The sequence below is a fragment of the Lepisosteus platostomus genome, chromosome 1 (assembly GCF_059453375.1).
Source record: "Lepisosteus platostomus isolate fLepPlt1 chromosome 1, fLepPlt1.hap1, whole genome shotgun sequence".
Lineage (NCBI taxonomy): Eukaryota > Metazoa > Chordata > Actinopteri > Semionotiformes > Lepisosteidae > Lepisosteus > Lepisosteus platostomus.
The window spans coordinates 42,826,378-42,843,400 of NC_142611.1; the positions used below are offsets into that span (position 1 = coordinate 42,826,378).

The 17,023-nt window shown below is 36.1% G+C and overlaps 1 protein-coding gene across 3 annotated transcripts in view; it reads right to left on the bottom strand.

Annotated features, from left to right (window-relative positions):
• Positions 1–17,023, bottom strand: part of ablim2 (actin binding LIM protein family, member 2) — a 103,989-nt gene that overhangs the window by 25,249 nt on the left and 61,717 nt on the right. For 2 of the 3 annotated variants that reach the window (XM_088629367.1, XM_088629359.1), the window contains exons 6-14: positions 15,037–15,130; positions 10,635–10,722; positions 9,989–10,047; positions 9,562–9,600; positions 6,428–6,505; positions 5,898–6,041; positions 5,539–5,577; positions 3,713–3,830; positions 2,178–2,234 (exon numbers count right to left, since the gene is read on the bottom strand). In XM_088629367.1, coding sequence (XP_088485493.1) covers positions 2,178–2,234; positions 3,713–3,830; positions 5,539–5,577; positions 5,898–6,041; positions 6,428–6,505; positions 9,562–9,600; positions 9,989–10,047; positions 10,635–10,722; positions 15,037–15,130 — 716 coding nt within the window. The remainder of the gene's footprint in view (positions 1–2,177; positions 2,235–3,712; positions 3,831–5,538; positions 5,578–5,897; positions 6,042–6,427; positions 6,506–9,561; positions 9,601–9,988; positions 10,048–10,634; positions 10,723–15,036; positions 15,131–17,023) is intronic. The other variant, XM_088629376.1, reaches the window with a different exon arrangement.

Sequence of the window (17,023 nt, forward strand, 5' to 3'; positions counted from 1 at the left end):
GATCCATTTACCTGGCATCCATAGTGTCTAGTTTGGGCTTCTTTGCTTGTTTGGCTTTGACTGTATTACATTTAACATGCAGTTAAATTTACATGAATGTGCTAGGGAAGCACAGTAAACATTTGATTTAAAAAATGCCTACTGATAGCAGTACAAAAATGTCAATTTCCCTAACAAAACAGTTTGGATTCTTTGCTTTGACAATCCTGCTGAGTTGCATTTTTATAATGAGCCACGGACTGCAGAGCTCTTTTTTAATCAGTAACATTTAGAACATTCGGGTTCCAACATTTAGAACTAATTCACTTAGGCTGGATTATGAAGTCATTGCCACCTTTCATGCCCTAGCTTATGCATCAATGTTTAAGAAAAAAAAAGGGAAGAAAATAAATAATTATCCAACAAGCACACACTCTCTGCTCCCTGCACAGGACCGTGATGTTTTAGCACCGCAGTAAAATGAAGGCAAATGAAGTCATAGAGTGCCTCTTGGTTAGTAAAGCTTTTCAAGTTAAGTGGGTGCCTCTAATATCCATCTGGATCTATGTGACATCAGCAAATGCCATACTAAGCTAGTCGAAACAAAATAAAAAGAAATAGTCTCCTAGCCCCAGATGGATCGTGGTTTTGTCTTGCCACAATGGTAATGGGCTGCATCAGTTAGTTACTTCATCGCTGCTGTTAAATGTCTTCAGTATTCCTTCACCTTTTCAAACGTTTTAGGAATTGCTGAATTGCTGAATTATCTCTCCATCATTACAGCTTCCTGTACAAAAAATGCCTTATTTTAAACACTGAAAGTATACTGTTCTTGCTTAAAGCTGTATGAATACAGTATGTCTGCATATAGAGAGATAACAAACAGGCCAGTTTGGACAATCAAATGCAGATGAGCAAGCACACTTGTGGCAAACTTCCAGACTGCAATCAGGAACATTGGTGATGAGCTCAAATAAGCGGTGGCCCTATTGGGGCGGAAATCGGAGAAAAAGAAACCCAAAGCCCTCATGGCGCCAGCTGTGAGCAGAAGTGCTGATCTGGAGCAGCAGGCACAGGCAAGCTATGATTCCACAAGACATCTGACATCTGCCTCTCCCCGCTGAAGGAAGCCCACACTTGATGAAAGTTTAACTTCCCTTACCCTAACAGAATAGACCTCACCGGGTGTAAAAAGATTCACTCTTAATTAGCTTTGAAAACTGGAATTTCTACAGAAATGGCTAAATAACCACCTTTGAGGCAATGTACTTTGCATCTGTTTTTCTTTCATAATTTTCAAAGCCTGTCTTCCTAAAAAGTACTGAATTGATCTTGGTGAGTGTGCTTTTTTTGTCTGGAGGGCTTTCAAAGCTTTCATGTTTTATAAAACCATTTATCATTTTACCCACTACAACTTAAAATCCCTGTACACACAGTCTGTACAGCCTGTATCATTAAAAAATAAATGATAGATATGACAATAATAACATAGTAAGAAATCAAATATCTTTGGAATATGAAGTGATTATGCATACGTACAATATACACAGTAAATTGAATAAATTAACCACCCAATGTGTTTTTGACATTTTAAAAAACTTGAAATAAACAAATTATACCCATGTAAGTCACCACAATTCAGATTTTCACTGAAGCTTAAGTAACTGGTTTAGCATATTCAGCTCATCTTAGCCCTTTTGAATAAGACATGTTCCTCTCTACAATTTTAGACAAAAAACAACAACCTCATGCTTTTGTTATGCAATTCTTTCTTGACTTTTGGTTTAGAACCCAATGGGCACACAAATAACTCTGTACATAGGTGCTGAGTAGTACTGTAATTAACTGCATTCAGTTGTTAAGATTACATCAGAATGAAACTGATGTGACAAATTCACAAAAAATGACCAAATCCAAGCACTCAAGTTCGAACGTAGCAGCCAACACACAACACAGCTGGAAATCAATATAAAGAAACAAGCACTCTCCCTGCTGCCCATTACAGAGATCCTTCATGGGTATTATAATGTAGTTACACATTCTCATGCACAACACATTAAAAAAAACACTAGAAGCACAACAGCAACTCTGCACAAACTGATGAAGGACAAGAGGCAAACTGCCCAGTTCCTAGTCTGCCCTGTGGTTTTCAGCCAACACAGCTGGGTTTATACAGTTTTCACTTGGAAGTGCTTTACCGTGAGCTGGCAAACTGAGATGCCACATCTTATTTTCAAGAAGATCTTGCTTGTAGCCTGGAGGAATGAAGCACAGGGAGATCATTGGATCTGGCCTAAAAGAAGCTGTGGGACCTCAAACGTCAAATCTGTCTCAGGAAGTGTGCTCCTCTACTATCTTGTACTATAATCTACAGTAAGTACTCCCATTTCTGTGTGATAGACTCTTATTAAAATAATATTTTTCATTAAATTTAATACATTTCAAATATTGTTTCTGTGAATGCAGGCATTCATTGGTTTGCTTCACTCAGTTATTGATTTGCCCTTCAGATCAGTCATTGTCATACAGTATATTAATGTATCAAAATGTTAAATTTTACTATTAAAAGACTAGTTTCTAGAGGAAGTTTCTAGAACAAAGAATTATTTTTAAAGGAAGACAAAATATTAAATTAAAAAGAAAAGAAACACAGGAATGTTTATCTCTAGTGTATCTACATACTGTATGGTACTGTGCAGTACTGTACTTTGCCTCACAGCAGTGGGAATAAATTGCCCACCTGATTAGGAAATAAGTACTGCAAAAAAGCACTCAAACACAATCTGAGCTCTTTATTGAATGAGATGGAATATACTGTGAAGAATGTGGTACGAATGCTCCTAAGCCCATTTGATTAGTGTTTGTCAGAAAGAAGACAAGATCTTGGATAATGGCTGCAGCTCTGCTTCTGCTGCAATGTCATTGCCCGATCAGAGCTTACACAGCCCCACTGCCTAGTGGCTTTTACCCCCAAAAGCCCGCATCTTCCTCTGTCTAGGTTTCCAAGGGTTTATGTTATTAGGCTTAAATGAGTTGCAACTTGTACAGAGCTTGAAACCATCTACACAGCTAAGACCCAGGCCACCCAGCAAACCTATCACTCTTTCACACCCTTCAAAGGCTGGATCTTAGTGGACCAGAGCTACAGTAGAGGGGTCTAGAGGAAGGGAGCTGTGATTCCCTGCACATACAGTATAGTGTTTCTACCATCAGAAAACAAAACTGAGTAAATGAAATCGATCATTAAAAGGGAAAACACTTAGATGTGGGATTTTCAATCTGTGGAATATTCCTATTAAATATTACCCCAGAGATCTGAAAAAAAATGGATGTTACGTCCCAGTAATTTTAACATAATACTAAATACAAACTGAAAATAACAGGTTTTTAGTTCAAACTTTATACTATATGTACTCTAACTGTGATTGTTAGCTTGTATCATCTTTTATTTTAATTTACAAGTCTTAGAAAAACAAATTACAGCTTAGACCATAAAATATTGATGAAGAAAGAAAAAATAATAAATTCTATTTTTTTAAAAAAGAAAGTGAAAAATAGAGCTTTACACAATGGCGGTGGTTCATTCCATCCTCACCTGCATTCATCAAAAGTGCATTATTTTTTGGTAACAAAGGCTATCATTGTACAACAGGCCTGAGAAGCTGCTTATTGGAAATATGTGTGACCACTGGGGGATGCTGTAGTGAACCATGTGTGCAGAGCTGAGAGTTACCTGGCCTGCTGAAGTGCTGAGGAGAGCGTGATGGAGTGTAGCGGCCGTATCCCAGGGAGCTGTGGGAGCTGGGACTGGAGGCCCTCCTCTGGCCAGGGGATTTGTCATCGTGGTCACCCTGGCAACAAAGAGCCATGCAGAACAAAACACACCTATCAGATCCATCAGAAGGACTGTCAGCACCAGACTGCAGTCACTGGCAAGGACAGGCTTGACATTCAGTGTAATGCAATACAAACAAGCTTTATTGGAATTAGATGTTAAACAGACATTTTCTTGCCCCCTTCAACTGCTATTGTATTTTGTAATTGATTATTTGTTCTTTTTTTAAACTGTTCCAATGAAATTCTGAACATTTTGGGCATAATATAAAGGTATGGCAAAAACTTAAGGAAGGAATTGTTCTCAAACTTCAAACTATGGAACCTCTAGGTTTTAATGATGATCATGAATTTCCTCTTTGTATCCTTCTTGCATACTAACAACATATGCCGTCTATCTCTGATAGAATACTATTAATTAAGATATTTCAATTTATTTGTATTTAATTGTATTATTGAACAACAAATACACATAACATACTGTTTATTCTGTTATAATGATTATACATAACTTGATTTTACTCTGGAACTTTCTTTGAAGCCAGTAGTTAATAATGGATTCTTTTTGTCACTAAAGTTTTAATAATGTCTAGATTATTTGCAGGTTAGGTAAATAATAATTCAGTTTATTTCAAGCCCTGAGCAGGGTTAAATAAACTCTGAGGTATTCATTTGGTAACACTCAGGAAGGTCAAAAACATGAAACATTTGTTATTCTCATACTCCACATACTGTACTGTATTTCAGTTTATTCCAGTCTGTCTGTGACAAATAAATAAAAAAACTATTTTTGAGCTTGTCTACTGATTGTCATGAAATCAAACCCGAATCACAAGTTTACCACAATGCATATACAGAGCCTGGTACATGTCATATTCAATCTAATTCCAAGAGAAGGACAGTTGGCATTAACTATGTCATTATTAAACACTGAAACAAGGATGTATTTAAAATTTTTATGTGGTAAAACATCCTCTTCAAGCAGCGCTTAATTAACAAAATGACACAGATGTTTTTTTGCAAATGTAGATAGGCAACTGGAGTTTCCTCTTTTAATTATTTTTCTTGTGTTAATAAATCATGTCATTTGTTTTATGTTTGCCTTTCCCTAAATAGACATTGTTTAAAGCTGTATCAGTGCAAAATGCAATAGTACTGCATAGTGTTACTTTTTTAATTGTCCTGTTTCTTGCAAAATCCAAAAATCATGTCTCTCTTTATTGAAGGAAATTATATATGATTATATATATTATCTCCTCTTTTCGAAAAATGACACATCTCAGGAGAAGTGGTGATACTGATATTCTTGCCTAAAGATTTTTTAATGACATCAATACCTAATGGACTGAACAGAGTATTAGATTTTAAACATTTGTTTTAAATAAGAATTGATTAAGAAAGAAAAAAATTATAGTGTTTATTTAGTGAATTTAATTGCTCTTCCAATCACCTTCCTTTCACATGGAATCGCAACAGTACTGTAGATATACAGTGTATATACAGTATACTGTATATACAGTGTATGGGATTTATGTAAAATTTTTCTACAAAATATCTAACTCCAGAGATACTGTACATGTTATACATCTCATTCTATAATCACGATTGTTTTAAAATTAAAAGAAAAAGTAAAAGATGAATGTTCTTGACCTTTGGTTTAACTATGTGTAATGCTGATGATTAAGAAATGTACAAAACCCACGTATATAAGACATTTTGTTTTACCTCAGTGGGTGTTGGAGAAAGCAGCTGGGGTGACTGTAAGTGAAAAGCAAAATAAAAATTAAAAAAGCAAAACATAAAAATGAAACTAAAATTCAGCTTGAAAATGTCCTAAAAGCTAAGATGCTGGAGACATATCGTCTTGAACATATCCACAAATTGGCATATCCGATCAGTAAATGGCAAATCAAAAGACACATTTTTATAAGTTGATCACAAACAGGTAAAGGCTTATCTAAAACTGTTTTAATTAAAATTTAAAATAATTTTCAGAAAAATAATAAAGGAAACGTCTGAAATACCCCAGAGTTGTGTTTTATGATCATTCAGCAGAAGTGTTTGAGTTAGTTTTGGCTTGTTACCTCTCCGTAATGTCTGTCTTCTGATATATAGCTGATATATGGGGAGTAGGTCAGCATGTCAGGCCGGTCAATGTTGTAGATGGCTTTAACTTTAGGGAGCGCAGCCAGATCCTTGTAGTCAAGAAGCTCATCTCCAAGCTTAGCCTAAGAAAGACCAAAAAAACATGAGAACAGACAAGGACTTTTTGCATAAACATATGGGGGAAAAGCTGTTCCTATTCGTTATGTTTTTTGTATAGTCTTGACATTGTTCTTGAGTTTGTTATCCTTTTTAAGATACACAGTAAGCTTGTTTTTCTTCTAAAAACTTTATCTGAGATTAAACAAAACAGAGTAGTGGCCCTGCACAGATCAATGTTTACTTTTAATTATTACATTTAAAATGATTAGTTATCATAGGTATTCAGATTAATATCCGAAAAGTTTAATTGATATAAGGGATTTATACAGTACCATGCCATCACCTCATGCTTAACCATTAAAAGGTCTGTTCCAATTGAACATTCAAAAATTGTAGTAGTTTTACTCACATAGATGACACGGCTGGGTGACCCAGATGTGCTCGATGCAGGCACAGATGTGATGCTTTCTGAAGAAGTTCTTGTTACCTGTAAGATGAAAGACTCTAAGGCACAGAATGTAGTTTTGCAGAATAATTTATTAAATCAGACAACGAACAGTGTTATTTATAAGATACAGTAGATGCTGTAATAGAAAAAACATCAAAAGAAACTTACCACCTTATTTATGGTTTTCTTAAGAAAAATATAAAGTACTGTATAAAAACAATCAGCTACTGTTTAAATATTTTTGGCATGATTTGGATTAATAAATCATTAATGACTGACTGATATACTGAACTATAATACTTCATTAGAGATAGACATCTGATTGGGCAGAGGCGAAGAGATTATTTATGAGATCATTATTTTGAGATCATCAAAATAAAAAACACAGAAAGGGACCCTTTTGCCCTTGGGTCTTGACAGTGTCAGTGTATTGTTACTCTCTGGGGTATTCACAGCCAACAAATTCTAACATGGCAAGCCATTACAACCCTTGCAAGCACAATGTGACACCTCACCAAGATCAATGCAGAGGTCATAGTGTGATGGTCTGATCAGGAGTCTCTACAGAACACTCCTTGTAGTGATTGATGGCAACGTGACAACAAGGTGCTCATTTGATCAAGTCCCAGGATCTCATCTTCTACACTTTCTGCGGGCTCATTCTGACAAGATAACATTCCAGCACATCTATGTACATCTTCATACTATTCATGTAACAATGGCTTTCTTATAAGACACCCAAAGAAGGCTCCACAGCTGAAACAATGTGTTTCTTTTCTTCTCTTTTCAGCATGGAATAAACCTTTTGTCACTCCCGACATCCCTCCTTAGAGGGCGCTCTACTACTCCCGTTATTGTACTTGTGATTAAGCTCCCCAGGCGTACCTTCTTATGTGTATTTTTTAAAGACTAGCTCCTCCAGTCCTCGGGGCTCGTCATTAGGGTAAGGATGTTGCGAGGCCCGCCTGGCACCAGGAAACCCTACGTCCGTCTCCTGTGGGCATAGGCCTCATCCCCGACACCTCCCGCTTCCCGAGCCCGGGGTCTGGAGGATCTCGCCCCGTCACTGTTGGACCTCCATGTTTTGTCTGTCCATGTGTTCCCCCCTCCCGGAGATTTTAACCTTGTTGCGTCCCAGGATGGATTACTCGCTGATAGACTCTTGGACTGGGCCCTGACCTGCCTTTGGACCTGTTTGGATTTGGATGCCATTCTTTGTCTCCCCCGTTCACTGTCTCAAGGATTGTCCCTATTATTAAACCCCTGTGTTCCCTTTTACCACGCCTCCTGTTTTCTTCAGCTCTTACCGCATCGCATAGGGTCTACTACAAGACCTGACACGGATCTCAGTCCATGTTCGTGACACCTTTACTTGTTTCTTATAAGACCACAATGTGACAAATAGGCCATGGATGCCATGTTCGCTACACTGGAGTACTTCTGAACATCTGTGGGATTAGCTGGCGTCTCTTGGCATCTAGAACTCAAGAGGCCAGTGAATGGACACATGCTTGTTCTGGGACCACGAAAAGAAAAAGAGATAGAATCCTGCAAGACAGCATCTGCAAATCTGGAGCAAAGCCTGTGTTACAAATGTACATCTTGTATTGCTTCCAATGCTGCCCACAAGTGCTACTTGCCTGACTTTCACAGTAGACCTCTTGTTTATCAACTGTGTTGATGACAAATGTTAATAAGCAAAATAAATTGGCCAATGTTGTGTCTGTTCACTGCCCCTGCTACACAAATATTTTGTCATTTTCCTGATAACTGTAAATTAGTTGCAGTTATAAGTGACAAGCTTCTTGTGATGCTCAGTTTAGAAACATAGAGTAGCTGCTTTTTTATGAAGTCTAAATGGTAACCATGATCTTTAGAACCATACGATATTTTAAATTGAACAAAATATCATTAATATACTTCATTCATTATTATACTTTCATAAATAATTTGGAGTTATTTCAAAATTGAAGTCTATTTCAGTGCCACTTATTATCTCTGAAATACAGTTTATTATTGCATAAAGGTTCACAGGATGGCTTTGGAACATTTTTGCAGTATTTATCCTACAGTACATTATTTAAAAATTATTTATAATGACATTTATAATATTATTTAGTTTATATTATCTATGCTTTGTTTTACCACATGTGTACTTTTTACATTTTATTTCAGAAGAAGAGAAAGTTTTTGTGCTGTTGCAAGAAACTTGAGAAGCCGCCTGTGAAGCAAACCAGCTAGCCATGTAAATATTGCACAAGGCAGCTGGAGGTAAAGAACATATACTGTACAGTACACTTTGATTGCCTATAGTTGGTAACCTCTCTTTTCTATAAAAATGAAAACAAAGGTATTCTTATTCACAATTTTCACCAAAAAAAAAAGCATCAAATTGACAACGTCTTAACATGGGACTGTGCAAATGTAATATTTAGTATTAGTGCCCACTAGGTTTAGTCTACGGCAATACTGTATTGGTAAAGTACTTTGACTACGCAGAGTGTCGAGCCACAGACACTGGTTCACACTGAGTTGGACAGCAGCTGCAGTACATTTAAACAGTGCTTTATGACAGGTGAGTTACTGGAATTGAGCACACATTTAAAAACATGTGTTTGTATTGAAGGACTAAAATTAGGTAATTATCTCTATCATGATGAACATACAGTAGTAGTTCCTTCAAATCAAAATTAAATCATTGACCTTTAATGAAATTAAAATGTAATAATCGAATTGCTGTTTATTTGTACGAGATTCAGTGTTTTGTAGTTACTTTTTATGCTTCAATGCATGGATTGTAAAATGGATATTTGTTAATAAGCCAGTAGTTACAATATACAGTATATTGAAGACTTAAATGATCTATTTGAACTTTTTCCTGGGATGGTATGATTTGCGGTTTGCTGTAAAAAAGCAGGTTGACATGGTAATTGTAATTCATTAGTAAAATTTGCAGGGCTGTAATGATATGGGAATATCAGCTCCATTTACTGTATGGTTCTTAAGTTTTCAAATATTTTATATAAGCTTTTGAGTTTCTGCAGAGCACTAAGCAGACTCCAGTTAATGCATGCAGACAGCTGCACACTACAAACCTGGGAAGAACCGTCACTGAGGAGAATCCGGACCTGCTTCTAGAAGGAGCCGTGTAAAAAGGGATTATATTCTCCTGAGCCTGAGTTCCAGAGATTTATGCAAAACAACAGATACCTTCCGTTAAGGTACCTACTTGAAAACTCTGCAATGGATCGTGTAAATTCCACTGTACACTGTGAATACAGCTACTACTCTTCAAGTTTAGAGCATTTTCTCAATATAACAGTACAGAAGATACAGTTACTGTTAGCAGGTAAACTTTTAAGTAAACTGTAACTAATACTTTTGAAACAAAATATTAAATTCTGTAATGGATCCATCAAGAAGAACTAAATATATGCAGAATAACTCAATAAGTTGCTGTACGTTTCAAAGCGTGTCCTCTTCACACAACAAGGTCGTTTTTTTACCTTCAGTATTTCTCACCTTATGTTTCTCTTCTACTCTGGCAGCCTGTCTGCAGGGTGGATGCCAAATAGAAGAACCTAAAAGAAAACCAATAGTGTTCATGAGCTCGAATGTTTCTGGTGGAATTTAAAACTAAACAAACTCTCAAAACGATTTCACATACTGTACCACTATTTTAAAATGTTTAGGTCAAAAGCCTCATTTTTCAGAAGTCAATTAAACCAAATGATGCAAAATGTTCACAGCAACTTGTTTAAACTACTGTAGTTTGTTTTGGGACATTTACGCAAAGACGTAATCACTCTATACTGGTAGTTTAAGTAATTTAAAACTACCATTTTTACACGTAGCTAAAGTCATTAAGAGTTGCATACTGGCATACAGCATGAAATCTGAAGTAGTTTGAAGATAGAAATAAGAGAAACATGACAGGTTTAAAGAAGAAAGCTGTGTTAAAGTGCTGCGGAATGTTCCTTCAGTTTTTGGTATTTTGGTATAACAACCAGAAAGTTTTTGTTTTTGATTATTGTGCTTAAAATGCACTAATCAATCAAACTTTATTTCCCAGAGTGTCCTTTAAGAAATGTGCTGTATCATAATGTTTTGTTTGTTCAATACTGTTCAAATACAAAAGAAAATAAAATTTAAAAGGCTGATTGCTTACCTTGAAGATACATCTCTTCTCCCTCTCCAAACATCTGGTTACACCTGACACATCTTGCACAAGACGGGTGGTAATGTTTATCACCTGCCTACAAATAATAAAATAATGAAGTTGAAAGATTTTTTATGCAAAATGTCTCTCAAAAGACTATTCCTCCTTCTTTGTCCTGTAAGTTACTGTAGATACTACTGGTTTTCTCCATCTCATTCCTGGTAATCAATAACATCCTTGTTGTGGACATATATTTTTTCTTGTGGGTCACTATGACTAACAACAGGTGGCTACAGTGTGCTCTCTTTGATAAGTTTTTCATTTTGTAGGGGTGTTACCCATTGGCGCTTACCAGTTGTGGCCTCCTAATAATCCCCATCTATGAATTGGCTTCATTACTCTGCTCTCCTCCCCACTGATAGCTGGGGTGTGGTGAGCGTTTTGGCGCACTATGGCTGCTGTTGCATCATTCAGGTGGGACTGCACATTGGTGGTGGTGGAGGGGAGTCCCCATTACCTGTAAAGTGCTTTGAGTGGAGTGTCCAGAAATGTACTATATAAGTGTAAGGAAGTATTATTGTAAATGTAATTACATGTGTAATCTTGTAAATGTTATGCTGTAAAATGACCAAAAGGGGGAGCTATGACACAGCCCTAGAAAAAAATTGTAACCTTTTCAATCTGTACTGACGGCCATTTAGCACAGGGACTTAAAAGGAAGGTTGAAAGGAATCCTATTCTGTGACAGATGAATATTTTAAGTAATATTAAAAGAATCCATTTATATCATATATATACATATAATACCCTAATCTCTTTCCGGTAGTGACTATATTACTTGCCTCAAATAAGGACTTCATACATTATATATATATATTTTTTAAATAAAAGCCTTTTAGTTGTTTACAAAGACATGTTGAGTTTTATTGTTTTACATATACACATGAAGACCAAATATGACTGGATACAATTGTTCAACAAAGATTTAGAAATGAAGAGCAATTCTGACACAGACTTCTTAGAACAAGCAACAGTAAAAGTGGATATAAATTTGTAAACTAATATTTAGATTTTTAAAAGCTTTTTGATGATATCCCTTGTGAAAGAAACATTCTTAAGTTTTTTTTCAAGGTAAAGATTGAGGTAGTTTGAGAACTTGAAAATACTAGCATTTTAGGGGACTCATTAGAACACCTGGCAAATGACATCATGCAGTCTACGGCAGAGTATGCATGCAGATAGCAAAAATGTACACTAAAATCATAAGGAAACACTGTGTCATTCATAACAGCTGTTGTCTTTCATTCTCTGAAGAATACACTTCAATTCAGAGCCCGCCCAATTGAAAAAACCATAGCAAATGGGACTATCATGCACTGATGACACACTATGCGCATGTAGTCATTCTAAAGGGTAACCAAAACCGCAGCTCACTCTTTCAAGTTAAAATCTGAAACCAGAGAGCAGATTTATTTTTTGGTTCACTACAGTCTTTCACCCAAGGATGGTACTTAAAATGCTCAAATGCACTTCCAAAATCACTGGCCTGAAGTCAGATTATCCCCACAGCCATTCTGTTGCTGTGATCTTCTCTTGCTGCGTGGCAAGGGTGTTTCTGCCAACCCTTCTCTCTAAACTACAACTCACACTATAAAAGAACAGCAGTGGTACTGACTGATGTTACAGCTTGTACTGAATCTCACCCTAAAGCAAATTCCGGATGTCAATCTGTTTTACTAGCTTTTACTCACTTCTGAGATTAGACCACTGAATGCTCTTTAGAGCTCAAGCAATAAAAATACTCAATTTTAATTACTTTATTCAGGTTTTACCATCTTCACCAAACAGACCATTTTTAAACTAACAATTTTGTGTAACGTCATAGAATTACTTAGAAATACCTGTCACAATGGCTATTATTATTATTGAACATATTTCACAAAATGACAAACGAAAACACTCAATTTTCCTGTGGCCTGTAAAAAGAATTAATGAGACAAAAGCGATAGCAACACCCTTTTGTGAATGCATGCTCTGTACGTGTTCATGATTGTTTTGGTCACTGATAGTCAGGACAAAGAAAGTGAAAGAAAAAGATTGAATGTTAGCAACAATCAATTTTCCTGTCTTGAGCACACTCCTTTTTTATTCCTTCCTGGAGGAGATAAATATAGATCACCCTTCACCCAACAACGTGTTTCAGGCATATACTCTAATGAGCTTGCTTCTTTAATATCTGCCTACTGAAGATTCATTCAGACATTTATTGCTTACTGTATATGCTTCAAGTCATTTTTTATCAACATTTCTTTCTCGAAAAAGTGTCCTCAGCAAAACATTTAATTTTGTCCTTAGAGATCAAACAAACCATAAGATCCAGTCTGCCTATCAGGTATTTTGTTTTCAAGTGATGTTATTTTGAAACTATGTCGTGAATTTTCTCTTTAAAGGCGATTCTTGATGAAGAAGATTATTTTGTAGGCAGAAACATTTCTCAGATTAGATTCTTTTTTAAAACCAAATAACATAATTTTATTCTAAAAAAATACATTCTTATTTCCATGTAACAATAAATATATGATTTTGCATATAAACTATACTATTCAAGATGTGGTTGTTCTTTACTTCTGAGTATTTTGATAGAAAAAGGCAAAAAAAATTGTTTGGATGCTGACCGGAACAGCTAATTATTCCACTCATATTTCACACAAAAGTGAAATATTTATCATTCGGGTTCAAGGAGCGGTAAAATTGATACAGCATACAGTATATGAGTTGGTGTCCAGTGTCTAATAGACATGAACCAGAGGACTTGGACCATAAGGGGTCTTATGTATGAGCAGGGAAGTCATGGACAGATGGACTGACTATTAAAAAAGTTTTTTTAAGAATGAAAATGGACCCATGAAAGGATGGACTTCCTCATTTTGGAAATCATGTCCGTGAACTTAATCCACAGCTAGCTATAGTTAGTGATATACAGTAGGCCATAAAGTGGCATTTTCTTCGTTATCAGAGGTATCCCCCTTTAATTTCCAGACATTTATGGTACTCATGTTTATTTATGGTACTCTTGACTTTCCTAATAGCAGCATAACAACCATTTCACTTTGCTGCATAATTTCAGAAGTGGCCATTAGTAGGAAAATAGCCATAGCAAATCAGCTTACACCTTAGGTCCCATGTTTTCCATCATTTAGGCATTATAAATAATTATGGGGTTAGCACTGGCATTGGTAATAGCAGATTACGTCTAAACAAATTTTAATAATAATAATAATAATAATAATAATAATAATAATAATTATAAATAATAAAATACAACATAAACAACAGCTTCACCCAAGAAAAAGCCGTAACCCAAGAAAAATCATATAAATATATAACTATATAAAAAATCTATTCAGAATGCCATTTGAAGACGTTTTAAGGAGATATGCTGTACTAAACGGATGCAACAATCTATAATATAAGTCAAGTCCCAACACAACAGATAAAAGTACCTCATAACTTTCCACACATTTTCTTCAAAACCTATTATTTTTTCATTGGGATTTTTTCATTCCTTTTATAAAGTTAGTACAATTACAAACACAAAGCTTTTTATCCCTACAGGAAGCCTTACTTTACTCAATCACCATAAAAAATACACATTCAGCAAACTACTGTCAGCCAACACAACCTTATTACCTTTTTCTCCACTCCTTTTCTAAATTAACTCCAAAGGGTCATTGAGCCACTGGTATCCTTGAATCAAATGTCATGGCATTTCAATGGGAGACCCCTGCATGCTAATCATTCCAAAGGGTTTTTTACGTTGGCTAATTGAGATTTGAACTACATGTGCATTCTGATAGCACTGCATCACAGTTCATACTGTTAAGGAACTCATTTGAATACTAAGTGGAAAAACACATTTCTGAGCTTTTTCAAAATTTGTTAAATTAGTTTTTTGTTATTCCAAGGAAGTGACAAGTCTTGTGTTTTTTATCTATTAAATATTATGCCAACACTTCAACTGCTCAGAGTTCTGGCTCAGTTAACCACTCACACACAGAACTTTTCTGATAATATTATGATAACTATTCTGATAATGGAAGCTGATATAATTTGGGGAAGAATGAGGACAGAAGTCAGCCAGGTATATTCATGACTGATTTTGCTTTGCTTTTGGCTTTCCAGTAAAATCTTGCAAGTGTAAAGACTGTCGGCTCTGGGGTCAATTTAGTTAGATGTAAGATGTTATGTGTTGAATCTGTTTATTTGAAATATACCGCATATTGAAAGGTCAGAAATATAATACTTTCCCAATCTGTGTGTTTAATGCTCCTACACAAAAATATTATTTTCCAGCTGTCATGGAGGCATAAGCTAAAACTAATTTCAGACAACAACACATTTTTAGTCTTACCTCTAACACCTTGCCTGTGATGTACTTCTTACACTGTTCACACTGAATGCCGTACATTGCGTGGTAGTCGACCTCACAGTAAGGAACCCCATCCCTTGAACAAAAAAACAAAAAACAAACAATTGATCGAAAATGTTAAAAATATAGAAAAAACAAAACTGCCATACATGGTGCCTTTAATTTGTTTTTTAATTTAATGTCTAAACTTGTCAGTTCAGTATATAACATGGCAAATTGGGAGGGTAGCTCATTTCACTTAATCACTATCAATAACACAGACATTAACCTGGTGTGACACCTTGTTGCCAAGGGCACGTCTCATTTGATCAGACAAAAAATAAATAACACTTAATCAATCTACCCATTTACTAACCTCTGCATACATTTTAGGGTCACGGGGGAGCTGGAGGCTATCTCCGCAAGCAACGGATGCAAGGTGAAATATTCCCTGGATGGGAAGCCAGTCCATCTCAGAGCACACACACAGACACACACACACTCACACCAGGGCCAATTTTCCCAAAAGCCAATTAACCTACTGGTATATCTTTGGGACTGTGGCAGGAAACCAGAGCACCCAGAGGAGACCCCCACAAACAGACAAACACCATGCAGACAGCACCCCAGGAGCAGAACTGAACCCAGGGCTGCAGCACTGCAAAGCAACAATGCTAACCACTAACTGCTGTTCATAACAATAAACTAAAAGAGACATGTAATATAATCTGTACGTACAGGACAGGTATCCACGATACTGAATTTACAATACAAACCCGAGGCTAAATCACTCGCAACCATCAAACAAAACGGCTTAATCAAAACTACAGCTTGATCCATGAACTGAATGCTAAACACCAATGAAGACAAAACCTTTCTAAAACGTTACCTAATAATGTATTCCCTAGAATAATCTACAAAGAAAATATTAAAAAATGAAATGAGTAACAATTATAATAATTTCATGCATTTTCCACATCACTTTTCATCCTAAAGCCCTTCATACTGTAGCAAGGGACCCACGTCATCCAGCACTGAGGTACAGCACACAACTGGGTGACTCATAGCAGCCATGATGTTCCAGCAGATTCGCCTACACTTTTTGCATTAAGGGGGGACATTACGTAGGCCAGACTGAGTAAGCTTGAAGTGGACACCTACAGTACTCTTCCATATAGTAATATGGGATCCTTAATGACCACATGTTGTCAGGACCTTGGTTTATCTTTTCATCTGAAGTACAGTACCTCTTACAGCACTAAGATGTAGGGACACTGGACATACTGGGGCATTCAAATGGAGATTCTGGTCTGCAGGGATGGTCCTCCAACACCACATAAAGTAGCAACATGGATTTCCTTAGAGGTCTGTAATCTCAGTACTGACCAGACCCAGGCTTACTTAGCCTTGGAGATCAGGCTGTGACCCGGGAGTCACAGTAGTAAAGGACAGAATGAAACAAGAGATACACAGTTTTTTTTTGCACACTATTTGTATGGCATGTAATGCTCAAAAGCTATATCTCAATAATGAAAATCATTTAAGAGCTAATCAGTAAAAGAATGAACTTTGGAACTGGACAGATGTTGACAGAGAATTTATCAAAGCTACGAGCTGATCAGATGCTGTAGAGACTTTATAGATCATTGATCATTGAAGCGTTAGAGCTTCACTTTAGTGACAATCACAAGTAATGGCGAAGGTAAAAACAATGAGAAACATCATATGACAGACACAAAGATGACCACAGGAATGCACCAGAATAAAATAAATAATATAAAAAAGAAGACAAGTGTTTGGTCTTACTTAATGTCATTTTGATTCCTGAAAAAGCGCTTTTAAGCATCTACAGTACAATGAACATATTATATATTTTCTATAAATATTAAATAACCTCACAAATGAAGCACATACGTGATTTAAGAATATGATTTTTTTAAATTGTGACTAAAAGTTAATGGTATTGACATACAACTCCAGGAAATCAACG